The sequence below is a fragment of the Plectropomus leopardus genome, chromosome 2 (genome assembly GCF_026936395.1).
Source record: "Plectropomus leopardus strain MGB_pleo_1.0 chromosome 2, ASM2693639v1, whole genome shotgun sequence".
In the NCBI taxonomy this organism is placed as follows: Eukaryota; Metazoa; Chordata; class Actinopteri; order Perciformes; family Serranidae; genus Plectropomus; species Plectropomus leopardus.
The window spans coordinates 20,249,850-20,277,839 of NC_142177.1; the positions used below are offsets into that span (position 1 = coordinate 20,249,850).

General features: G+C 39.7%; 1 protein-coding gene across 1 annotated transcript in view; it reads left to right on the forward strand.

Moving 5' to 3' along the window:
• The first annotated feature begins 752 nt into the window (after positions 1–752).
• tex264a (testis expressed 264, ER-phagy receptor a) overlaps positions 753–27,990 on the forward strand; it is an 85,278-nt gene continuing 58,040 nt past the window's right edge. The window contains 2 exon segments of the mRNA XM_042504257.2: positions 753–1,274; positions 18,343–18,564. Coding sequence (XP_042360191.2) covers positions 1,017–1,274; positions 18,343–18,564 — 480 coding nt within the window. The 5' untranslated portion in view covers positions 753–1,016.

Genomic DNA, 27,990 nt, shown 5'->3' on the forward strand with positions numbered 1-27,990 from the left:
AGCTGTGTTTTAGCATAGAGGCCAAACATGGAGTAGCACTTTTTTTCAGGCATTTATGAACTGCCAAAACGGACCGCGCACATCTTTCCACACACTACATAGCAGCAAAGCCAAAACCTTTATTTATTTTTTTTGCTTTGAAACATTGATCACACCGCTGACTGCCCTAACTTGTATACAAAGTGTGTCCTGGGCTTACAAATAAGTACCCACACACTCAACACACTCCACTTTAATTTGCTCCCATTTCGCTTCATATTTTGTCCTCAATGAATTTCCATACTTTGGGTAACTTGACGTCAGCACGACTGTATAACGCTGACTGAACAAAAGCTTCAATAACTGAGTCCACAGTCCCTAAAGACAGCACTGAAAGCTGTGACATAGCATCGACGGCCTTTAGATAAGTCCAATACATTTACAGAGCACGGGAATTAATGAAAGACCAAAATATTTGAATTGAAACACATAAAAATCACCGTTTTTTGACATGGTGTTGAATCAACTCTCTGTACAGCTCTTGGGTTGAACCATGGTGACGAAAAGAGGGGGGTATTTTCCCAGAAATGCGCATACTATGGTCACTAACAAAGATTTTAATTCATCAATATACATAATATTCATTATTTTTTACGCACAATATGCATATTCAATATTTTGAAATGGCGATGCATCCATAAAAAGTAGACTTTCAAATAAATACAATAACGCCTCCCCCATCTGTAGACGAGAATGGTCTATCCGGGAAGCATGTTCAGTGTTTGGGGAAATACCATAAACAAATTGTCTTTCTTGTCAACTTGAACGAGTGTTTCCTCTTTCGTTTCAGGTTAATACGACCAAAAAAACCAAATTTAACAGCGTCTTTTAAGTAGCCGCGTTTTTGGGGTTGTCGCTTGAAGCTACTGGAGAGCTACACAGAGTCGGCGTGTGTAACCCAGAGGAGGACGTTTTTGGGGGGCACGACAGATATTTTTTTGCTAATTGCATTGACTGGACCGCGTTGAGAAGAAACCATGTCTGATTTAATTCTGGTTCTCCTGTTAGTCTTGCTCCTGGTGTGTTTGGTAGTGACAGTAGGTGCCTTCCTGCTGTACTCGGGACTGTTGTGCGACGTGATTGTAAAAACCGGGCCACCTCCTGTCAGAAATGTTACCATTGCTTACAAGTTCAGAGAGGGATCATACAAGGACTGCGGTGCAGCCTACACAGAGAGCTGCAGCATTGGGCCAAAGCTGAGCACCGTCGGGGTCTTTTACGATGACCCCAAGCAGGTGAGACCCCGTGTTAGTCTAACCATACAGCACCGTGTCTGTATTTACACCTGAACCCGTGACATAACCACAAAACCCCAATGTACTCTGTTTCCTGATAAGATGTTACAGGTGGTGAGATATGCTTTGTTTGACCTGGCTAGACTCTCAAAGGTCGCACACAGGTGGTGATATTATGTGTTTAAAACTTAGATTTATACAATTTCAGTGAGTTTCTATGTCAATGTATCGATGTACTATTGGAAATAAGAAGGTGCAGGGGACTTGCTTATTTTTGAAGTGGCGGTGGTGCAAAACGGGGGAGGCAAATTGAATATTTTTTTAAGCACAGAGGTGGGAGTTAAGTTTTTTGATTTGCTTTAGGGGAGGGCAGTTCAACTTTAAATGGCTGTGTTTTGGATTTATTTTAAATACCCCCATAACTCCCAAACCTGCAAGAGGGTTTGAAAGGCATGTTTTCTCTAAAATCCTCTCAAATCACATAATTACTTAAAGTCAGAAACTGTTAAACTGGTAAATACGGTGATGGGAGGGTCATGCATTTTCTTCCAGACACTGAGGGAGGCTCAAAGAAATGTATTGGTAGCAGTGGGGAGGGTCCTAATACGGAAAAAACCCAAAGGCACACCCTAGCCATCCCTCCTCTCTGCTGAATAAGGTACGGTCCCTTGTGTAAATGGGGCTATAATCTGTAGAGATAAATAAATAAATAAGTGAATGCATAAATCAGTTAATCATTTCCCAGAGGCCAAGTTAGCATCTTTATATTGCTTCTTTTGTCCAGCCCATAGTCCAAAACCAAAATATATTTCACATACTGTTCTAAAGGAAAGAAAAAATCAGCAAATTATACATTTGAAAAGCTGAAATCAGCAGCTGTTTTGTATTTTTGGTTTAAAATCTTCAAAATTTAACTTTAACTTTGAGTCCATCAAGTTATCGTTTAGCTCAAATTTTGTTTTATAAGGTTTTGCATTTTCAGTGAGTTTCTGATGGGATTGTCTACTTAGCAAGGTCCTTACTAGAGGTCTTGATATGGTTAGTGTAATGTGCTGTATAACTTGATGTGTTTCGCTGTAATTCAGCATGCATGGCTCAAGGGGTTAATTCTACAAGCAGCCTTTTGAAGGAACTGAGCCTGGATGATGAAACCAGTCAGCTGTTCAATGCCACGTTGCACTGTTGATACTTTTTCCCCTCTCATCTGTGGCTCCAGGGTGCTTCAGCATCTGTCTGACTCAAACCAAACAGAGTCCCAAACTAGAAGGGCAAACGCAGCCTCTTCATATGTGTCTGAAGAGAGCTGATACATGTCTGTGTGTGTGTACACTTTTTGGTTTAGTTTAAGTGGTTATGAAGTTATAATCACAATACAGATGCAAGAAGCAATAAATCTCCCTTTGTCCAGTTTAAAAAACAAATTTTAGTGTAAATGGGTCATTCCTCTGCTGAGATCTGTGGTTGTCTTCTGTTTCGCATTCCTCCATTCATCACGAGTTCTGTTTTTAGTAAACAAGGGATGTCTGCACAACAGCTGCTTGTTTGGCAGGGTTTTTATTGAGTACCCAGCTGATGTGAGAAAAGTATACAGACACAATAAAATTTCACAAAGGCAGAATTTAGCCTTTATATTTCTTAATCCATGACCTAATGACAAATTAACTGTACAGTGTTGTTTGCTCTTTGATTTGCTTTTAGCTTCTATTGTGTCCATTCTGCTGACATTTGAGTTTGTTATGGTCGGGTGAGTTAAGCCATCTGACAAACAGTATGACAAAATAGAGGCTTTTGGCTCATCAGCTAAATGTGCACTGTAACTCAGTTGAGTTGACCAGATGCATAGACTGTGGTGTTGATTTTCTTTTTAGTATTATAAAGTCAGCTGTGTTTTATGACTTCAGTTTTCTTCTTATTCTTTGTGGTATAAAGAATGTGGCACCCTGGCACAACTTGGCGTTTGTCTTTCTGCTTACCAGTGCCAGTTCCTCTGGAGTGCCTTGTCCTTTTTTTAAGTAAAATCTTTTAGTGGAAACCCTGACTGTGAGTCACACCAGTGGAAAATTGTGGCAGGATGCTCACTAAACTTCTCTTCTGGTGTCAGAGTTTGTGGAAAGGCTGTATCATAAGGGGCCGTTATAGGATGCTCAGATTTCTATACAGATCTCTTGACTCAGTACTGCAGTCTGTGTCTATTTTACATAATATGAAGATGTATGTGCTTCTGATTTTCCTTTGGAGTTAAATAAGACATCAAAGACATAAAATATTGTCAGTAATTTTTGCAGCAAATGTAAAATTAGCCATTGAATGTCCACTGGCTGAGAGTGTAAGACCCCTGTCAGTCTCATCGCCAAACATTTCTACATGTCATGATAAATTAGAGCAGAGGACGAGGCGATGAGGGCTGTAATCATAACTGTTTGTCGTTTTCAGTGTTTGTTTTGTGACATGAGAATTTGTTGACCTTCTTTGTTTACAGAGGCCAAAAGTGATTACTCACCACCAGCCACACGAGTAAACTCAAAATGTGAGAGCTGCCATATGGCTGAACTTTGTCTGAGATGGAATTTCTAATAAATGCTGATACTTGTTTTTCTGTGACTCAGTCCCAAAGTCTTATGCAGTAATCAAAGTAAAAAAACAAGTTTTAAGGGGTTTAGAAGGTCAGCTCTTTTTTGCATGATTTGCTGTGGACTTTGTAACTTGCTGTGTTTAGACTTGACCTCAATACTTAAAGTGGCCTCTGCATCCGGTGTAAACAGCAGCTAACTCTCTCACTATGCTGCTGTGCCCTGAAGTCTTCCAGAGTGTTCAGTAGTGCCTGCAATAATGGTACAATCCAGTCAAATCAGCAGCTCAGAATAGGGAAAATTAAAGCTGTTCTTCTCAGGATTTCCTTAAGGGAAAACAAATGCTTAATTCCATGTGTAGATGTAGTTGTGTGTGTGTATAATCGATTGTGTAATGAATACCATCTCTATGCATGGCGAAAACACAATGAGCTAGTTTTAATTCTTTGTATATAAATGGAATAAGTATCTGTGTTGTCTGGATTAGTGGTTCTCAACCTTTTTATCGTGTCGAGGGCCCCTGAACTGATAAAACACACACCCCCTTTTGATAACATTTCGCTTCAGGGACCTCCATCAGAAAAGTGTTTGGTTATTTGATACTAGGGGTGTATACCAGTATTGAAGATAACCGCAATATTTAAATTGAAATATTGAAATCATTTTAATACTACCTATATGATAATATCGTGTAAATAATCCAGCGTCTCTTTAATAATTTCTTTCCGTTCTCACTTTGTTTCCCTCCCTCAGCGCCATCTGGTTGCCTTTTTTCTTTCCATTAAGTGTAATTGCTTTTTTTGTATGATTTTGTACAGTTATGGTTACAGAGTGTCCCTCCACCTCCTTACAGTTGTATGTTGAGTATAAATATGGGGGGGGAAAAAGAGCCAAAACCAACGATGAACAAAGTTAAAAAAAATAATAATTTGACAGATAGTATTATTACTATAATTTTCTATATCACAATATCATCATTATAAACCCGCTTAGCCGTGATAATTGTGCAGTGAAATCTGATACCATTTCAGCCCAGTTAGATATGATTTATACCAGAATTCTACAGTTATTCAGTGAAACCTCTGATCGGATAGTCACTCTTTTGACCCTTACTCACGTTTAGCTCACTTCTGTAGTGAATTAAATTTTTAGAAAATTAACTATTTTCCATTTTTCTGGGGACCCCCTTCAATTCCCTGAAGGAGCCCTGGTTGAGAACCACTGAAGCACACCAGGTCTCAGACATGCAGTCATAGCCAGAGTCACAGTCTTTAAGTGGTTAGCATGCAGATTGATATGTATTATACTATACAATAAAAAGCCACTCAAAAATGTTCAGTTTGATCACAACACAATGCCACAATTGTGAGCATGCCATTTGCATGCTGACTGCAGGAATGTCCACTCGAGCTGCTGCCCATGAACTAAAAGTTCATCAGACTATCATAAGCAGTTTACAGTGTTGTTTCCGTCCAGACGGCCTCACAACTGCAGACCACATGCAACTACATAAGCTCAGGACTTCCACATCCAGCGACTTCACCTGCAAGACTGTCTGAGACCAGCCAAACAACTGATACAACTGATTTGCACAACCGAAGAATTTTTGCACAAGTGTCTCAGGGAAGCTTTTCTGCATCCTCATCTTCCACACCAGGGTCTTGACATCACAGTAGTATGTCATCATAACCGCCTTGTGACATTCCTGCAGTCAGCATGCCAATGGCACCCCCCCTCAAAACTTAGGACGTCTGTGACACTGTGTTGCGTGATCAAACTGCACATTTTAAAGTGGCGTTTAATTGTGAAATATGGGAACAAAAACACAAGTTTTGTGTTTATATTTTTTTTTTGAGTATTTAGAAGATGCAGGAAAACATTAATGAACCACTGAAACAGGCTCGATTCCTCCATCCAATCAGTTAGTGTTTTTGAGCTACATCCAAGTTGGTTAAATATTTATTTATTGTTTCAGAAAATATTGTTAATTATAGTGAGTACAGCATCCATCCTATACCCAACATTTATATGTCTGTTTGCTTGCTGCACAGTTTAGCCACTAGATGGCAGTGTTGGCATTGAAACTTAGTTGTGCGGGATGCAGGCACCTCCTCAAAACCACATTGATCTTTATGCTTAATTTATTACTATGGCAGATGAAGTGTAACTCAGCCTCCTATAATTCATTCAGTCAAAAATGGATCAATCATATTAGAATAGGGTAAGCTTTCAAACCTACACAAGCGACTGAATTATCTGGTCACTGTGACACTATTGTAGTGGTTTTAGGAATATTGCTGGTTTCCAACAAATTGCAGTCGTTTGCATTCACCTTGCATTTATGTTGGAATATAATCTGTGTTTAATGAATACAAGGAAAACCTGCAGGACTCTGTGTCCTGAAGATCGGCATTCAAAACTTACTACAGCAACGGATCAAATTAATCAGCAGGCCTCCGTTACAGTGCCTAAATCTACTGTATGTTTTGTCTCTGGACAGCTGTTGACTTGTTTGATTTCACTGGTCTGGTGGCTGAAATCTTCACCTCACTCAGTTGAGACGTGTGAGGCGACACCAATTAAATCTAGTCATCCACTCATGCATGCATGCGTTTAAATGTATGCTTATAATTCCAAAAACTTTTTATCACACAGGCCTGGGGGATTGAACAGTTTAGCAGTTTGGCACACAGGGGTCAGTCAACCAGACAGTGACCCAAAACACTGCAGGGGGTTACACTTTAAACCCACCTAACCACTTTAGGCAGGAGTTGCCTCAGGCTTTGCTGTAATGGGGCTCTGACACAAGTATTGAACTACTCCAGTCTGGATAAAGGACAAACTAAATCACCGAATTCCTGGTTTGTTATGTTTTAGAAGGAAGGCTGCTTGTCTGCAAGGAATCTCCTGAGCAAGATGTATTAGTAAGAGTGGACAGCAGTGAATGCTCAGGCGCCAGTTTGTGTATTATGAGCAAGAGAGTAAGGAACTTCAAGATAAATGTAATTTCATTTTTCTGATAGAATTAGAAGATAATACAAATACATGGGTAGACTATTTATTTAAAGGGTGTAAGATTTAGGGGGATTTAGTGGCATGTATATATCTATGCAGATATAAACAGCTCATTTTAAAGCAATGAAAACACCACAATTCTTATTTTTATGTGGTTATCCACCAAAGAAAACATACTTACATGACTTCAGATTGCAACCAGCTGAAACTCTGGATGTTTTAGCCAGCAGCCACATTATCTGCAGAGGTCTCTTTAAACCCTAAAAACAAATGGACCAGGTGATTAAAACTGGTAAAAACACTGAATAAAGAAATTTCACTTCACAAATCAGTGTTTCAAAGACGCTGTTTGACATGTCTGATCCAGATGTTCAGGAGGTTTTTACCTGGTGCCGAATCTGAAGAGGTCTCTTCTTCTCTAAAACAAACAGCCACTATGATTTAAATCAGTAAAAACATTGAGTAAAGCAGTTTTACGTTACTAATCAGTGTTTTTGCAACTCTTTTGGCACATCAGATATGGGCCACTAGCCCAGCATCTGCTGATGTGTGCCCACCTTTTCTTACTGATATCTTAAGATCAGATGTTCAGGAGCTTTTTACCGGGAGCCGCGTCATATGCAAATGTCTTCCTCTCCAAAACAAACGGACCAGAAAAGCATTACACACAACAACTAATCAGGATTACAAATAAATGTTTTTCTGTCTGTCTGACTGTCACAGAGGGGTTGCAAGCTAAAGTGGCTGAAGCAAAAAATTGTCCCTAGCTAGTGTTTGATTTGTCCATTCTGGGCTACTGTAGAAACATGACGATGCAACGTGGCCATCTTCATATACGAGGACCTGCTCCCTATGCAGATATAAACAGCTGATTTTAAAGCAATGAAAACACCACAATTCTTATTTTTATGTGGTTATCCACTAAAGCTAACATACTTATTACATTATGTTCCATTTCTGCCAATATATCCCCCTAAATCCGACACACACTGGACCTTTACCATTGTGCCCTGTGTTGTGGAAATGATCAACGTCTGTCCACACTTGGTAGAACTACACAGCAGATGCAGCTGCCTCTGCTCTGACACTGATAACATGTTGTGTTTGTATCGAGGCTCAACTAGAGCTGCTGTTTGGTTCATCCTCTGATCTACTGAATTCCCACTTTGTTTTTAGCTTCTGAAGCAACCCACTCGTGGCTCCCCATGACAAGGAGGAGAAAATGAAATGTCATGTGTAGACATATATGGGAGTGGCAGTGAGAAATGAGGCGAGGTGTGGAACTGCCTTGGAAGAGGGGTATAAATTGGTAGGAGTCTGACTCACCTTGAGAGCCTTGCAGTGCTCCAATTCATCAATCGGAATTTCAGATCAGAGCGCCGAGCATCGCTGCACTCCCAGTCAAATTTATTAGCATTTTACTGCCGCTTGTCTGTCTGTCGACAGCAACAACATGAAAGGGGGGCTTCTGGCAAGGAGTTGCCGCTTTTAAAGGTGGATATAAAATGTGAAATAAATGTGCTCATACTCTGAAGTCTGGTCCCACAGGTCTTCAAGTCAATATTATGCAAGACTGTGGACATGTACGTTCTCCCTATAGTAAAGCACCCCATTAATGTTTATGGACAAATCTACAGTGAGTGAGATACTGCAAAATGAGAAGGCAGATATCCAGAGAGAATCTATTAAAGGGGAAGCTGTTTTTTTTTAACCGTAACACAACTGTTGTGTGTATTTTTAGGATGCCATTTTGATCTGCTTTCACAAACTGTGTGGAAATGAAGATGTTGCTCTGCAAGCTGACATGTTACGATTAGTCAGTGAAACAAGATGGTGAAGAATGTATTTAAATCCTCTGCGCCATCAATCCTGTGACATGTATTGGCTTTTCATCCACTGTTATGAAGTGCAGGATATTGAATTACACAAGCGAATATCTATCAGAGCTGCTTACAGTGAGCAGAGAGGTGGAGAAAGAGAGTTGAACATTTGTAGAGAAGGAAGCAAGCCTATGCTGAGGAGGGAGGAATTCATTCATATCACCTATTAGAGAAGATTATCTCCCTGCTCTGTGACATCTGGCTGGAGGAGTGCCACACTGTGTCCAGCTGGCCAAGGAGTGGTGAACCAGCTCAGCGACTGTGGCGTAGGAAAACTCCAGCAGGCTGCTTACCCACGCCAGTAATTATACATGCCAGAACTCCCAGGATGCCATGTGTAATTACCAGCTAAGTCTGAGCACAGCCTAAAGGCACAGAGCTGCACTTGGTGAAAGAGTGAGAGACCGAAAAAAAGATTTCCACTGGCTTTTTACTCGAGGGGCTATCGGGGCCCACGCCCCGACACTGCGGTGGATATATAATCTGATTTGGGTGCTTGAGGGCCCCCCTTGGAAAGGAGGACAAATTGATGTTTTGAATAAGGCTTCATTTTATTTTCACAATCATAACAAGCAGTGACATGATCATGTGTCTTAAAGAGACAATTTAACCCTAAATTAGATATATTTTTTGTTTTACCTTTGGTGCTATTTATTGATCAGAATCCGAATCAGAAAATCTTTATTGTCTGTCATGGCAGAAAATTGTCTTGGTCGTCGCTCATACAACCAACAACACTATTTAAGACTAAGACTAAAAGACACACAATTAAAACCAAGTGAGATAAAAATACTGTGCAAAAAACTTAAACAGGTTTAAACATCTTAATGTGCAGAATGATCAAGTTCAGGTTGGAATTAATTTTGAATCATTGTTTGTTTAGAATATTTATGGCATTGGGGAAACACATTTAAAAAACTCAACAGCAATGTCTCTGTCCAGAACTCATGACCGGGTTACTCCAGATAATCCACAGACCTTGTTGTGAGCAGTTTCACGTAGCCACTGTTTTATTCTACCGAACTAAACTTGTCAACTGTATCCCCATGCGGAGGGAGGCGTGCATCTACTGTTAGCTCACCGAGCACCACTGACCCAATGTTACTGCTCAACTAAATAGCTTCCTTTCTGTGTGATGATATCGCTGGCCGGTGTAGTTTGTTAGAAAGAAAGTTATGTGGATTATCTTGAGTAACCGGGTCATGGATTCTGGAAAGAGACATCGCTGTTGAGTTTTTTTAAATGTATTTTTTTGCGCATTGGGCACCACAATCCGAGTGCCATCTCATTCCATCACAGGCAAATGTTTTATCAGAGCTGCTTACGATAAGCAAGGAGACATTGTAGAGAAGGAGTCCAGCTGAGTTGAACCAACTCAGCTTATTGGCCACTGAAGTTTTTTTAAAAGTATTTTGTTTTTTTTTAACACCACAACCGAGTGCCATCTACTGTAGTTTCATTATATTCAAGAGAAGGCAAACAGCACTCTCCAACTCACACCAAAACAATCTAGATAAGACGAGACAAGGCGAGATGAGACTTCATTAATCCCACACTGGGAAAATTCACACGCTGACAAGAGTCAGCGATAGAAAAATGCAAAAAAAAAAAGTGATTTGAGTGGAAAGGATAAACTATTACAAAATAAAAATAAAATCAAATAAAACAAAATAAAAGAATAAAAATAAAATATAATAAAATGTGACATCTGTATACACTATATACATCTTTTACTTACATAGATACTATATGTTCATGATTGATAGTTGCACAGGATAACGGAAAATACACGTGTTGTGTAGTATATTTACTAAAAATCTAGCCTATAAATATGGTAGTAAAGTGGTAAAAAATTGCACAGTATGAATTTTTACAGCATGTTACACAGTACATATACTAACAATACAAATATGTGCATATGTGAGTATTTATGATGAATGGAAAGTGCATAAATTAGCTGTATAAATAACACAACAGGTAGGAGAGAAACATGTTTTCCTTGATTTGGGAGTGAACTGTCTCTTTAATATTATATCAGTCAGTGTGTTGGTTATTTTTTCTGTCCCTCCAAATCATAAAATGACCCCCACTGTTCCCTTGGTGAATCACTTTGTTTTACCTGCATTTGTTTGGGTAAGCATACTTGCTTCAATGCAATTGCTGCTCCATTAATTCAGCTACAAAGAGCCCATCACAGCATACCTGCGGTCCCAGCGCTGTGCAGCACTATTAGTTTCAATTTCCCTCCTGGTGACTTTGTCTCTGCTGCCTAGTCTGACTGTGGGGGGGCGAACGGCCCCCAATCTGCTGAGACAGGTTATCGCTCTGACACACTGAGGCAAAAGACAGCTCTTGTTGAGGGATTTCTTATCCCATAGTCCTCTGTTCTTCTTGCTCCGCGTGTGTCACGTTCTTTGCTCGTTCAGGGAAGTGCCCCAAACACCATCTGTCTCGGTGCTCCAGATATGGATAGAAAAATATTCTGCAAACTTCTGAACAGATAGAAAGAGCTCTCCAGCAAAGCGATGTGTATTGTTTGTGTGATACATTTATCCGATGCATTTGGACTGCAGATGAAATTTTTGGGTCATTATGTGCTCTTTACAAACTTGATGTGGTCTTTATGAATGCTGCATTTGCTGCTTGTCACGCTTCACTGCAGATGTTGATGTGAAGACGGCATAGAAGTCCAGAGAGGCTCCAAATTTGCAGATTTATTGACTGCAGTGCAGTGAAGGACCCTTGTACAATCACAGCCTCTCAGCTCAATTTTGGCATAATGGTAAACCCAGTTTGCCAACAAGAGCATGAAGAGTAAATGTGATGTTTTGTTCACATATTTTACTTTCAATGACACTTTTTTAGTTTTCGAATTGCATGCTACAAGGAGGGCTTGGCAAGGGTGTAGGTTTTGTTTCAACATTGAGGAGGGAGGAAGTTTTTAGCACCACACACGTAATTTCCTGCATTCTGGTATATTTTCTAGTGCCAATCTGCACTTTTTTGGCATCGATTTATAGTGAAAAAGTCATAAAATAAAATACTTTAATGTTTTGGGGGGACAAAATGTACATGTTATATTTATTGAAGTGGACATGTCCCCTGTGTCCCCCCGAAATCAACGCCTAGAGGGCTGAGTGTTACAGAGAAAATTAAATATAATGATAATATAGACTTAATACTTCAACATAAGTTTTGTGGTGATATTATTTGGTTGATTATTGGGGCTTTTACAAAACACAATGAGGTTTTTGCAAAATAATAATCAGTAATTGGGATATAATGTCTAAGTGTGTGAAAACAGATTATATAACAGTTTGGTAAATTCAAAAATGACTTCACCTAAATGCAGCCATTAAAACCAGGAAAAGACAACACTTGTGATATTACTATATCCAAAAACTAAGGCGTTATCTAGTCTCATAGCACAATATCAATTTAATACATTGCCTGCATTACTGCATTACTAATTACAAGGCAGCCTGTGAAAAATAAAGTAAGACGAATGCACTTAAATATTTAAAGTTTTTGTTTCCTGGCTCACAGCAGTGCAGCTGAGTTTCCTTTGCTTCAGTTTATGTTACGTTTGAAGAGGGAGATGATGTTATGCTCTTTCAGTGTTAATCACTCCCACTCTGCTAATTTAGCTCCGCATTTTGTTGATCAGTCGCTTGGCAGTTGTGTTTTAATGAGCACGGTGATGGTCCTCGGTCAGGCAGAGTATGGTATGCTCATTATGATCCCGTCTTTAAGCAACAGTAAATGCAGAGTGCTGGCTGCCTGCCTTGTTTGTACCCGTCCTTCCAAGCCTGCTAACTCTTCAGAAATTACCATTTGTAAACGGGACCAGCACACAAACCAATGCATCCCAAGTGGTGATAGCCAAGAGTGAAGATGTGCAGGGCCCTGAGGAGAAAAGATGAAGAGTGTAAATCCTCATTACGTGTCTGCTAATAAAGAATTACCTCTGTCAGCCATACCTTTTTATTGTTTAAGTGGCCTCATCCATCAAAAAAGGCCCTTGAAGCCTCAAGCAAAGAATTGCTCTTGAAATTACTTTCTTTCCCAACAGGTCCTTGGAGACCCGGCTTAAGGGAATCTGGTAGAGATGGGAATGGCACCATTTGTGAGGGAAAGCCATCTTAGAGTCCCGTGGGCCATGAGCTCTGTAAAAGTTGGCCGTCAATGTCTTTTCTTTTCACCCGATTTTAACGAGCTCACTTAGCATAGGGAAATATGTGAAATGAATGTTGGCTGTAGATGAAATCAGCAGAGACGTAGTCAGATGAAATTAAACATTTGTGTAAATCCTACAGATGGCTTTAATGCACATTCAGTGGAGTTTACAAGTCTCTGTTACCTGGATTGCTTTTCTGCGGCCTGCTACAGAATAATATGTCAGTGTTGAGTTATAGAGGTAAAACCTTCACGTTCCTCCCATTATCCGACTCTCTGCTTCACCCCCAGGTCAATCAAAAGCCTCAGTCGGCTTTCCTCAGCTACCTGTGAGAAATGGAATCACACGCTGTCTTCCAAAATACAGCCTTGGCAGCAGCTGACTTTTAGAGTGCCTCTGCCCAGCATGGACAGCGTCTGAGAATTTCTACCTTTAGTATTAGAATTTCAGACACAAACAAAACAACTTTGGTGTGGAAGACAAGACAAGTCAAGTACATGGAGTGGTGTTCCTCTCTTTCCTAATTGCCTGTAGTCTCTGGGGTGTGTTATCTGGAGGGAAGCAGAGATGAGATGCAGTCAGGGCTGCTGTTTGTTCTTGCCACTGTGTGGGATGTGAATGATAGATAGAGCCCTGAATGATATCATTAGTGAACTACTGGTTTGGCTAACACACTCTAGTCTATCAGTGCGGAGAGCTTGAGAGATAGCGAGATGGTAAGATATCGAAGCCAGACCGTGGGAGGACAGTTGTTATCCCCTCTGTGTTTGAATGGTTATTGTTGCTTCTTATCATAGACCACCAGTGTTGACGAGGAGTAGCTGTGGTTGACAGCCCATACATTTAATGCTTTCATGTAGGAAAGAGGGCGATGCAGACCAACCTCTGCACATAAATCCTTTTAGATGAGAAGACAATTCAGTTGTTTAAAAAACACAGCTGAGAAACGAAGGTCTTTGACAGTTATATTAATGTGGCAAACAGGGCTGAGTGATAATTCAGTACTAATGCAGTGAAGATATGATCATATTGGGTTGTGACAAAATTATGTAATTAATGATTCCAAGCTACATGTTATGAATTCATTTTTTTTCATTCAATAGTTCAGTTTATTCAAGTTTATGCTTAACCTGTACAAAGAGTTTTGTTCAGTGTTTTTGTCTGTATCTGGTTTTGCATACCTTTGACATATCATGACGATTAGATGTCGGAACAAGAATGAGAGTGATTTGTGAGGTTTTGCAAAAAGCAAAACAATCCTTTTAGCTAAATGTTTTTGTGCATGCCAACATGCTCACAATAATGGTGCAATATGACGCTGATAGCAGGTGTTGTGCTGACAATGTCCAGGATCTTATATTTCCTGCATTTATTCCCAACCTTTTTCCTTAAGGGGCCCCACGTCGATCATTAAATAAACTGATGACCCCTGACTATGTGACTTATTTTATGGATGTTTCATGTTATATTTAATGCATAACAATACCAGTACACAACAACACAATAACTGCATAAAGTTTGTGTAAGAGGAGCAATTTGGATGAATTTTGGACTGATTATTTCCTGTTTTTATCGTTTTATTTATTTAATTTTATCTATCAGACGTACTTAAAAAGTCTTTTTTGGACAAAATTCAGTATTTTCATCTCCCAGACACTTTTCCATTTCTCTTACAAAGTCTTTTTGATAACATTAAGAAAAAGAAGAAAAAAAACAACATTAAGATGTTTTAACTACCATTTCAATGTTTTAACTTTACTTTCTTAATGCAGGGTGAGGCTGTTTAGCAGAGAATGAAGGCTCTTTGAATAGAGCTTGTTTTCAGGTCCTCGCTGTGATAAAAAAACAGCAGTGCGAACAACTCCAAAAACATAAGACAGTGTAAAAAAAGGTACACGGTTGTGGCAAAAATCAGAAAACAAATAGACCATTGACACTTGGATAATTTCACTTATTTAACATAGGCAGAAAAAATAGACATGGACGCATGTTTCATTTGCAATCACAAAGACAGGGATGACATACAGAGAGGATAAGAAGGGAGGGGTCGGGTACTGGTTAATAATATAGAAATCTGAAATAGAGAGATTAATTGTAGCTGTGCATGGATTTTACACTTCTTAAGATCAAGATAGCTTCATGACCACCTTGAAGTGAGCTATGGGACCCCCCTCTTTGGAACCAGTGGTTTATTGTGTTAGCATGATAAAGTATTGGACAATTTGAAATTTTGACCCGATCATGGTGCTAGATAAAAATTAAAATAATCATTTAAGAGTTCACAATGCATCCTGATGTCTATACCAAATTTAATCAATCCATCCAAATAATGGTTATCAAATCATTATACTGTCACTACCACTACCATGTTTTTATAAAATGTAATTTATATGTTACTAGGCTTTAAAATAGATCCGTCTTCATTGTGACTGCCTGTGTTTGCAGTGACTCATTGCTTCATTGTAAATAGATTGAGTCTATCTCCTGCTGCCTTCAATGAATAATTCTCTGTCAAAAGCAGGTGATCTGTGTTCTCTGACTCACTGTTGAGCTTGGTGGCAAGGGTCTCTGTCAGGTGACAGTAAAGATTATCTGTTCATGCTCAACAGGCACTGTCAGTCATTATTATTACCCACATGATGCAGACATTAAGAGGCACTGAGGGTTATGGGTGGGGTGATCAAATAGATTTATCTCAGCCGGGGAGTCTCACCAGCAGCCAGCGACACTGAATCACAGCACAAACGCTGCTGTATGAACAAAGTAGGACAGTGGGAAGAGTGCAGTGTAGCGGCGGCACAATGCAGTCAAAAATAACCCCGAATGTGAGAAATGAGATGGAAAAGAAGAGAAGGTTGTGGCGTTTAGATGTGATAATTTCGTGCAAGGACGCCAGGGACATGAAGATGAGTGTTGCTGACTCCCATCTGTGCCCCCTCAGTGCCAGCCCTTCACAGACGGCCACTCTCACAGAGCAGAAACCAGCAGCACGTCTTAAAAGACCGTACCAGGGATTTTGTATGTTTTATCTCGTTTAGAACAGATTGAGTCAACTGTATTTACTTTTTAGGACTTTAAAAGTTGTTAATCTTGCCTTCCAGGCTGCCACTTGTTCCCAGTTCACAAAGCAATATAAAAATCAACTTGCAGAGACAAAACTCGCTTGAATTGGGTGATCTGTCACTGTGAAGATGTTTGGTTTTGGTTCTGTGAACATAGCATTACTCATATATGTCTCTCAAAGTTGATTTTCATTCTGCACAGATATTAATAAAAGTTTGGTTTTCTAAGGACTGTTATCATATTGTTCTGCATATAATTGGTGCATAATCTCCTACAGAATCATTATTTTTGGCAGTTGGCAAGTTAGGAAACATTTTCATATCTGAAATACTGTGGCAAGATCTTGAAAATGGTGGGCAGAAATGTAAAGTGTACCTATGTGATTTTTAGTAAATTGACCAAAACATGCAAAAAAAAAAAAAAAAAAAAGCCGATATGGTCCTTTAACAACAGCTCCCACTCTCCATCTGAAGCTCTACAGACTGACAGCAAACTGTCTGTAAAACGTATGTGAGTGGGAGAATCTGTCAGATCCTCGTCTGGCTGACAAGTCACTTAGTGGTTGTGATTCTGTCTCTATCACATCTGTATGCAGACATGTGGGTACATTAAGAGAGGTTGCGGTGACAGAGACACTTTGTAGCAAAGGAGGCCAAACCTTCATGTCTGCTTGTATCTGCTTCTCCTCTAGAGTCATACAGCAAAACAAACAATCCCTACTACCAGTTCTAAACAGCTAAACCTACAAATCCTGAAATGTTTTAGGCTAAAATCTGCAATTCATCAATATTTCCTTATTTTCATAATATTAGTAGGCAAGAGAACAATTGTTTGTGGTTTGGACCACTTGGTAATTGATATCCACAAACCCTTTTTATGTAAAGTACAGTTGACTTTGATAAAATACAAAATCTAAAATAGTATCTATAATATGTTTTAATGAATTTTGTTGAGCATGGTGTAAAAATAAGTATCCACTTCTGGCACACTTCGCTAACATGCTTTGCAGCATAGATGCAATCTGAACTGCCACACACAATATGTGACCTGGCTGTTGGATATCTCAGGTGGGATGTTTATCGGAGCTGGCAGCATTCTGTCCAGTGACACTTAAACTTGTGTGAAGGTGAAATGCCCAAACAAGTTTAAATCAAACAACTTCTATTTTTACTTCCACACATGTGCAGTTTTGTGCTGATAGAGCATTAAGCACTTTCTCTCTCTAGGCCTTCCTGTTTGCTATAAAGACTTATTTTTATTAAGGATTATGTGCTATAAAATAATGCAACAGGGGATAAAGACAAATTGGTGGTCTGTGCATATTCCATTAATCAAATGCAGTACTGTTATTTTTGGGTTGTACTTTTTGTTAAAATTCTTGCAAACAAATATAGGATAGAAAATACTAAAAAGCTCACCCTACTATAATATATTCTTTAACACCAGGCAAACATTAACATTGATCTATGTCAGTGGTTCTCAGCCAGGGGGCTGGAAACCCCCAGGGGTCCTTGAGGGAGTTCCAGAGCATCCCCAGACTTTTATTTTTACTATTTAATTTATAATAAAAGTGAGCCGAATGTGAATAAAAGCCATAAAAGTGGCTATTCTGATCAGAGGTGTCACTGCAGTTGGCAGCTATAGAATTCTGGACTTAATCGTATCATATAAGGCTTGTTTTCAATAAATGTTATTTGTCAACTTTTATTTAGTGAGTTGTTGTCATTTTTTGAAAGATAATGTGCAATATGTGTTATACCCTGTGCAAAGAGCCACACATTTTAGTGGTATTAAAATATACTTTGGTTATTGAAAATTGTGATTAATGATTCAAATGGCTCTTATTCTGCACATTTTTTGGTCGATGTTTAACCCAATAGAGTAAATTGTGCTCAATTTGGACTCTTTTCATTCTTTTAGTCAAGTTTTGACTTGTCTAAGTTTAAACTTACATTTAAACGCCAGGAAAATAAGTCGCCAGGAACGTTCATTTTACAGACTAAATGGACCAGTATTATGAAAATTAGGTATTTTAAAAGTTCTTGATTGGCTTATTTAGAGATTTTTGTTTTTGTAGCCTTCTCCACAAATTACATGCCTCTGAGCACGAGAAACTAAAAATTAAGAGATTTTAATATATATAGTATGTTTTAATCAGCGTATACTCTGTCTTGAATCAAACAGAGATGTGCTAAAATGGAACGCCAATAAAAATGCCACATTGTTTCTCCAACAGAGTGCGTTACCCTGCTGTGTACTGCTTGTATATTAAGTATGAGTTTCTTCTGGTGTGAGGTGACTCACTGAAGGGTTTTAAGTGAATCTGTAGATGTTTGATATATATCCTCTCTCTGTCCCCTCAGAGGCCTGCAGAAAAATGTCGTTACGTGGTGGGCAGTGTCCTGTGTGAGGGCGAAGAGAAGCCCGATGAAGAACTGCAGAAGATGTATGAGAAGTTTGGCTTCAAGGTGTTTTCTCTGCCTGAAGTGAGCCACGCTGTGACCACCAGCTTCCCCTGCACCACCCCTCTGTCTCACGTGCTGGGACCTTACAGGGTCTACCCCAGGCTCGCCTCCTACATTGAGGTACAGTTTGCACAATGTGGATATACCTGTAATCACTTGAGCCATCCCAAAGCTGTTTTAGCTGCATAGTATCCTAACCTGCAGTCAGTGAATCAGGATTTATTCCCGCTCTTATCAAAAAGTATCCCTGAGAAACACGTGCACAGGTTTTATCAGTGTGCATGTCTCAAGTGTTTACTGATGTCTGTCTTTTTAGCAGACTGCTTCTATAACAATAACTATATAATAACTAAAATAACTTGTTTTATAACCTTATTCCACATAAATAAGTGTATGCCATCATATGAAAAATTAAGACAGGAGTTTTCTTCTTTTCTTTCCCCTTTTCCTTTTGTTGCAGTGAATGGCAATCATCCTTTTGAACATGTCTGTCCTCTTTTCTGATGCCTGCTTGTCAAAAGACCCCCACTCATGTGTTGTTTAATTCATCACATGGGCAGATAAGGTCTTTAAAGTAGATTAAGAATAGATGAAGTAGTAGGAAATGAAGGTGCATCTGAGTCCCGTGGCCCATATGCTGGGCTCCATGTCCTCAGGACAGGCCTCAAAAAGCTATTGACATTTACTGATGACATTTACACACATGGATTCATTTTGGGGCATCCCACTGCATGAATAATGCTCCACGTGCGCTTGTGTGTGAGTGCATGCACGTGCATGCACGTACATCTGTCCATCTGTTTATTTAAGCTTCTGTCTCTTCACAGGAGGTAAAAAGGACCCACTTTCTGGTCATAAAATGTACCATTATGTCTAGAAAATGTGCTGATTTTTTTACATTCACCCTCTGCGAGTGGGACTTTTTCTTTCTCATTTTCATGATAGTCAGAGACAGTGTGTTCACACAAAATGGTACAGTGGCAGGAGGGAATGCATTTAGTTGCTGCAATTCATTGGTATTCCTCCATGTCTGTGAACCTTTTGTATTAAATCAGCAAACTGCAGTTTTTGACTTGCCTGCACAAACCCATAGACTGCACAAAAATAATGTTTGTAGTCACTGTGACATCACCCATTGGTTTGAGGACTCCCATTTTGTAACCTCGAGTTTGGCATTTTGCCTTTTGCCACGTTGGATTTTTGGAGCCAGAGGAGACCATTTTTAGACTAGAGGGTGGGGTTGTGAAAGACTGAGGAGTGGATCTGACTGAGAGCCTGAGGACACTATCTGCAGACAGTCTGTCACTCAGAGTAGCAATCTTAATTTTGTGTAATTTAATAAAAATGTAAAAAGGTGAGTTATATAAAAATCACCTCCCGTACAGTTGTCACGTAGGTTGAAATAAGCTACAGAGACTATCTATTATACTCTGTTGTACTGTTTGGCATTTTCACACGGGGGTCTATGGAGATTTGCTCTTTTTTGGAGTCAGCCTCAAGTGGCTAGTAGAAGATCTACAGTTTTTTGGCACTTAGGCTTTGGCTTAATTTTTTCAGCTTGGAAAATCTGTGCGTGAAACAAACCCAGTCTTTTATCAGCATGTGATGATGCCATAGGTTTTAGAGCTGTGTAAATGTAATTTTAGGAGCTAGCAGTGCACACTTAATTTCTTAGTCTGTGTCTTTGGCCCATGTTCTTTGCATTTATGCTTGCAATATGTTGTTATGTTGAAATGGAAAAGACAAATGGCTGAAGATAGGTTACGGCATTTCTATCTAGTGGTCAGGGCTTTAATTCGACACAAAATGAATGACTGCTACTAATCCAAGCATGTAGATTATTAATTAAAAATCAATACAGGTTTTTTGAGAAATGACACAGTGTCACAAAACGAAATATCGCAGGTGTATGCGTATTTTCTTGCACATCTAATAGGTGTAGTGATTTACTGCGCTGCATTGAATCTTCCATCTGCTATTATGTTGAACATAGGAAATTAAAGAGGGCAAGGATACTGCCGATGGCATTGTTCGTTGGCTGTGTCCAGCTCTGTCAACATATCAAAGCAATGCTAAAGATAGCCTGTCTGTCATAGACTGACCTGAAATGTCTCAGTCGTTGTATCGGTGACTTTTGATCCTGTCCTTGTCCCAGGGTTTTCTTTATTAGGAAGCTTGAATTCTTGGCACTGACTACAGTTTGATTTTTGAATATGCTTTTTTACATTGTTTGTTTTGCCGTCATTTTTTTAAAAACATAATATCTACACAATATATAATGTGTCACGATTTCAAAAATGAACACCAGAATTGTCTTCTACCTTCTAACTTGGATTGGCTAATTCTCCATATTATACAGTCTTCAATATGTCTCATCTGATACATAGTCCCTCGCTGCCTCTTTTCACCTGCCCTGGGGCGTTACACCCAAATATCAACCCAGGCAGCTCGACCGTCCAGTAGGAGTTGCTAGTGCACTGACAAGGAGATGAACCCCCACTGGCTTCCCACCCAAAAAAAGGTTCTAATGTGTGATATTTACCAGTACGCAGAGCTGCTTTAGTGAGAATGACTGGGGGGCGCTGACTGTTTGTGGTTTACTCTGCTCAAGTTTTCAGTACCTTCTCTGCATTTATGTGGCAGGAGTGAGATCAGTCCGGATCTACACATTCTACATCTCAAAGAACCACTATCTGGTCAGCTTATCGTCATTTACCAGCCATCTCATCTTTTTTGCAGTTTGGTCTCTGCAGCACTAAGCACATTGTAACACTCGACATCAGAGGGCAGGACAAACTCTAACATGTGCACTGACACAGAATAAACGATCTGAAGGCATAGAATAGCTTCCCTCAGTGTTAAAATTTAGTAGTATTCCCTTTCAGGCGAATAACTAGTGCTATTACATAATCATGGCCACTGTCAGTGTGCATCTTTTGTAAGCATGCAGCGCCGTCTGTCAAGCAAGATGATGTCACTGAAGGTAAAGCATCTGTTTTTACTTCCTCACACTTGTCCGCCATGAGGTCGAAGTGCATGTCGCTGTCCGTCAGTTGACCTGAGTGCTGTGACAGGTCGTTAAGGAGGTGCCTTCGCGCAGTAGATGGGCTAATAACACACAAACATCCAGTTTGACTTGTGGAGGGGCGAGTGCACTATGCATAGCAGCTACAGCAAGGCTACTGAATAATGGAGCATGGTTTGGAGAGGCTTGGTTAGAGGATGCTATGTGAATGTGCTAGAAATGTGTGCATACATACTGTATGTATGATTAATTGAGTAGTTTTGTAGTATGAAGGACTTTAAAAGTAGGGAGACACTGGTGACGCAGCTCTGTTCTCTACTGTAGAGCCAGCAGATTTTAATGAATCCACTGACAATTATTTGCCTGAGTCCAGACCTTTTAATCCGCCCACTCCATAGAGTTGACAGATATGTCTGGCATTGTGATATGAAACAGCGGTGTCTCAGATTAAAAAAACAATTAACCACCATGGTAGGAATCAGTGAGCCAAGCAGTGGGACTAATGTCACTATTAAGCTGTTATGAAGCATTGTTAAGTGGTGCACCGGAACCAGTGAGGAGTAATAACAACAATAGCAAGTTATAGACAAAATAAACACTGCTATTGAGGCTGTTATAAATTGACATACCTTTGCTTCTCTCTGCTCCAATCTTAAAAGCCAACAAGTTTATCTGGCATGATTACTCATCAGCGTGGACTTAAAATGACATCAGGCAGATACGTTGGTATATAGTGATTGGTTGGGGAATATTGAATCCCCGCCCCAACAGAAATTATTTGGAGTAGATGTAATGTCAGACTGAAGATGAAAACTAAGTGTAACAAGCTGACAATTCTGTTTGATTTCAGATAAGACAATTATGCTAATCTATGCACAAACACAGATACTGAGCATATACATGCATTGTTTTTGCAGTGACTAGGTGGCAGCATAACAAGCTGTAATATCATTATCTTATGAAGTAACTAATGTAGTAGAGTAATGTAGTAGCAAACAGTTGTTAACACATGCAGACACAGATCAACAGCAGAATTAATCTGAAGTCAAGTTTGTTTATCCAATATTAACTTTCTTTTAACTCTGTTTTGGGCTTCACCAACTCCTGTGGGAAATATCCAGCTGCTTCGTACACTATGTTCACAAGAAAACTGTTAACTTTGTGGGCTGCTTGGCTCTGGGTATGTAGTGTGAAGAGGGTTTTTCAGAGAATTTTAAATGCTGCAGCTGAAAACCAAGGGTGATGATAACGGTGAGATTGAACCAAAACAGTGAGGTTGTTGAGGGATAAAAATTATTAGCTAAACCACACTAAAATGCACCATATCACTAGGAATTCTTGCAGGACTCTTCATCACCTAACTACGAAAATGGGAGTTGATTATTTATGGCTCCTCCTCGCCTCCGATGGTTGTTTTTGTTCATGTGTGTTAATGCCATTTGAATCTATTCAAGAGGACAGAGGAATATGATTATTTTCACAGATCATCTCATGTACTGCTGTGTGGATATTGTGACAATCTCTGCAAATATGACTCAAAGTTATCTTTTAACAAAAGATACCAACTATAGCTTTAAGAACTTCTTAAAGCTATAGTTCTTCTTGGTTAAACTATGCAGACCAGTGCTGCCAGCAAGACTGAGAAGGCCAGACTGGTAAGGTGGTCTTACTGTGTGGCCCCTGCCCTGCCTCCAGGGTATTTTCTCATAAACTCCAGGAGGTGTACTCAGAGAATACACCTCCTGGCCTCCTATAGCGCTTCACTTATCAGAGAGCAGGTTAAGTGCATAACTGCCCTTTTTTTTCACTTGAACGCTTTCTCTCCGCTCCAACAGCATCATCTCCACACCAGCTTACCTCACCTTATCTCTTCCGTGCACAGCATATAAGCCAATACACACACACACACACACACACACACACACACACAAGGGGGCATAATTGTAGTTTACAAGATCTGAAGTGGGTGATAGTGTTCACTGTGGTTAATTCTGATGTTTTTAATGTGCTGTGAATAATCAGCGCATATCAATGTATTTGGGGGATCAGTAGAATGTCTGAGATCTTGGTAATTTGTGCTCAGCAGTTGTATATTCACGTCAGTCTAAATGAAGCTGTGAATGAGTGGGTATGAGCACAGGATGCTTGGGATTGTATCGTCTCGTAGTTAAAAAGCCCGATGGTGAAAGAAGCAAAAATGAACAGATAAAGAAGTAGCTTTCACGCTATATTAAAGGATTTGGTCAAGGCCTGTTTGATCTTTGTGAAAGCACCTTTTCAGGACCTAAAGAATGAGAGCGGACAATCACTGTGGGTGTTATTTTGGTGTGTGCGTCACACAAAACTCCCAAAAGGCTCGGTGAGCAGAAACGAGATGAGAAACTGATAGCTCCCGTCCATTTAGTAATCCATTTATCCGAATCTAGCTTAAAGCATCATAAAAGCTTTTTATTTTACCCCTCATTTCACTCATACCACATTTTTGTTTGCCTTGTGGGTCCCGCAGCAATTAAAATGTAGATCTACAAAGCCCCCTGGAAATTCTTGGATTTGTATTGTCTGGGGTATTCCACAATTGCACGATTTGGATGTATTCCATCTATTGTTGTTCTGTATGGTTGCTCACATTGTGTTTATAGAAAGAAGGTGTTATTTCAGGAGAAGCAGGAATCATAAGCAGTGCTGACAAAACAGTCACAGTTTCAGCTCAAAAACTTAACTCAGTATCAGCATTTAAGCACACTTTCCTGTTTTTTTTCAGTTCAGTCTCTGGAGAGAAAGTCCAAGCAATTTACCACTAACAATGCTAAACAGCAAGCTCAGTCTGAATTAGCAATGTCGCCATATGGGCCCACCACCCACAGTGTTCGGTGTATTGGTTTGATAAGTTGCCAGCTGAGCAGCAGGTGAAGGTGATGATGTGAGGGTTGCCTCTATGTGACAGCGTGTCACAGTTAGAAACGGTCTGACTTATGTACTGCAGCAATCTGGAGTCTCTGGTTTTAGAGCGGGTGCAACCTGGACACTCCATAAATCTTCTTGGGGGATGTCAGTGCTCATATGTGTAAGTAGAAACCTGGAGTGCAGTTATTAGGGTGAACAGCCTGCCTGATATGAACTACACATAAGGTGTCCATAACTGACACCATGTTCAAATATTAATCTTGACCTGTTGTGAAGTTTGCCCCTATTTATTTTACATTTTGCACGACTCATGAAACTGAGTGATTCCATGCAAAGTGGCACTGACCAGCTATGAAAAAAAAATTAAGTGGTCTAACATATATATTTTTTTTAAATGTTACATAAATCAGTGCAGGTTTTTTGGTCTCTCTGCAGAAAGCCCCCAGGAACAGCGTCTGGCTTTGAAGCCAAATTGATACAGTGGCTAAATCGGGGAATTACAATTTCTGGGTCTGTCATGTGATGTCATTGGGACCAGTAATACCTTTTCCTGTGGACTTACATTATGATAGAGACATCTGTACATCAGTGGATACAGTTATTGAGCATCACAACCTCTGCAAAATGACTCGACTATCTGGATTTGATCCATATGGTCCAATTATATTTTGGAAGTCTAGAAGAGCTGAACACTTAAATCATTTTATCCCAATTCAACTTAGTGGAGCGCTAAACCGCAAGTTAGCTGCTTTATTATGCCTTATTTTAAAACAAAGGGAACTCAGGAAATATAATTTAAATTAGCTTATTCCCATAATATTGAGTAGCACATCTCCATAGTTAATTTGCCTGTTAGTTACACACCAGATTGAAGCCGCTTTCATATTCCAAGTGGCACACAAGACGGAGACGACACACAAAGTCAGCAGCTAGAGGATTAAAACGTTAATATTCCCATTTCATTTTAATATATTTATCATCGAATAACCATGATTCAACCTGCATGGTCTGTTTTACCCAGAACGAAATACTTTAATATAATTAAAACATTATATCACCTGCAAATTACCATTATTTATTTATTTATTTTTTTACCAGACCTGATGCAGAACTCTGTTTCAGCTCCCATGTCCAGAGGAATTGTAGGCAGTGTTCAGCAGGTGGTTTGGGTTCTTAAAAGTGCTCTGAAAAGCTTTATCAGTCCGCATGAAACAAAACACTGGAATTTTTTTGGCTGCAATATAGTTAATCATCTGTAAAATCAAGATAAAAATCTTTGTTATCACTGGCATCTTTCTCCCACTGAGGTGAAGTTTAGTTTTTGTGTTATTTGCTGGCAAAATGGAGGTGACTGTGTTTTCACCTTTTTTGTTAGCGGCACCTTCATGCTTTACTATAGCAGAGTGTTGATTCCTCATCTCCATTCTGTTCATGGTTTATTCACCAACTGCTCTTCTCCATCTTCTTTGATGTTATTATTTATTGAATTAAATATAGATTTTTCTTTTTTTGCTTGTCCGCAGCATCTTTATTTCATGCAATGGCCTGATTAGGGGTTAGCCAGTGGAACTGCGCTGATTTCAGGTGAACCCACCGAGTAAACAACTGGGATGCCCTTCGCTCTGGTTAGATGGTTGTGAAACTCTATTTTTAGAATATTGCATCTTCTTTGTTTGCCTTCTTTATGTCAGTCTTTGTGTCTTGGGCCGTGTGTGTGCTGATATGCCGTCTGTCACTCAACCAGCAGGATAGTGAATGGGGAATCAGGACACTCCTGTAAGACAGCTGTGCCTCCACCACCCATTGTAGCGCAGCTCTGTTTTTCTGTGTCTCTGTCTCCAGTGAACACACACTCACTGACACACACATACACACAGACCATTTATTAATAATAATCCTAAATCATGTTACATGGTTATGAAGCCAATTATTTTCCTCTCAAAGTCAGGTGGAGGAATCCGCCCACTCACTGTCTCACATCCCAGAATTTCTGAATGTCATGCCTTATATTACAGTTCTTTCTCTGACAACTGACAGTGCTAAATGCAGGTACAAGTTTGAGGAATCAATTGTTATGCAGATAGAAACTCTTTTTCTTTTTTTGGCTTTGCTCTATAGCATTTTGACACCCCACCCACAGGAGCCTCTGGGCTCATAGATAGTACAGTTATAAAAGTGTATCTAATTATCTATTCGGGATTATTTTGAGGCATTGTTAAGATATTGGATTGTATTCCTCTTTGTCCTGCCTTTCCCACCTGTCTCATTGTACAAAGTACATGATTATGCGTTATGCTAATAGTCTTTCCTCTCCTAATTATTTTGGATGGATGCCGGTTGTTTTCTACAGCAGACGGGAGCCCTAATAAGAGACAGATAACATGTAATATTTAAGGGGCAATGCATCTGAGTGCATGAACCCCAGTTACACAAGTTGAGTCTTTGAAAGTAGACTTACAGTAAAATATTTTTGAGGAATAGTTTGGTTTGGGGGAACTTTACTATTTTTTTGTTTGACTCACCTTGAATGAGACAAATCTAGAAATGCTTTCTTACATCTCTAGTTTGAAGCTTACCTTAGCTCACTGTATGAATATTTGTGGGTTTAAAGAGATCTTCAGCATATAGTGCCTTGAAACAGCAAGCCACGAGAAAACAAAAACCTAAAAAAACAAAACAAACAAAACTGAATCAAAGATGTTATTAATTCACCCTTTAGCTGTTAACCAAAGAGTTTGGGTTTTTGATTAATTAACCGATTAATTCTATTAAACAGTTAAAAATATATAGTGGTATTATGGGGGGAAATGATGAGACAGGGGATGAGACAGACTCACCGACACTGAAACAGTTCAACTCTGTTGTGAAGTCTGCTGGGTAACATTATCCGTGTGATGCTAACAGTTAGCTCTGTCACTGTGTGTTTGCTGGGCGGGTGGACTCTCCAAGTCTCTGGTGCGAAGCTCACACCTCCAGCAGCAGTGGTGTCATGATAGAGAGAATGAGCAACAGTTGGGCAACAAGCTGCTGAGCTAAATAATATGCTACACACAGCTCTATAATGAAATAAGATTTAAAAAGTCACACAGACATTAACATCTTTGTGACGGCTGGCACAAAACAAAGGATCACTGGATCTATATCACCCATCCTCATCAGTCAAAAAGTGCCTTGATCGGCCCTGATACCCATCTTTGACATCGGATCAGGACCTCACACACACACACACGCACACACACACACACACACACACACACACTGTAGTAAATAGTTAATGATTGGTTAAAAAGGGCCAGCTACTGATCTCAAAAAAATCTAAATTAGCATCTCTACAATCATTATCCCTTCAAACTTCGTAAACATTTACTGCTTGAAGAAAAATGTTTGCTTGTTTTTGCTGCCCAGTGACACAATGTTAACCCTCATGAGCCACTTGTATATGCTTTTAACAGTAGACCACAGACCCTAATGCAGCATTATCGGTCCACACTGTCTGCAGTATCATCAGCAGTAATGTGGTTTGACATGGTTTTACACTGACCCTTTTTGCTCCTTTTGTCAGGCAGTGAGAGCTTCAAATCTGCCCAAAGGGACATGCAGGCAGGGGGGAAGGTGTG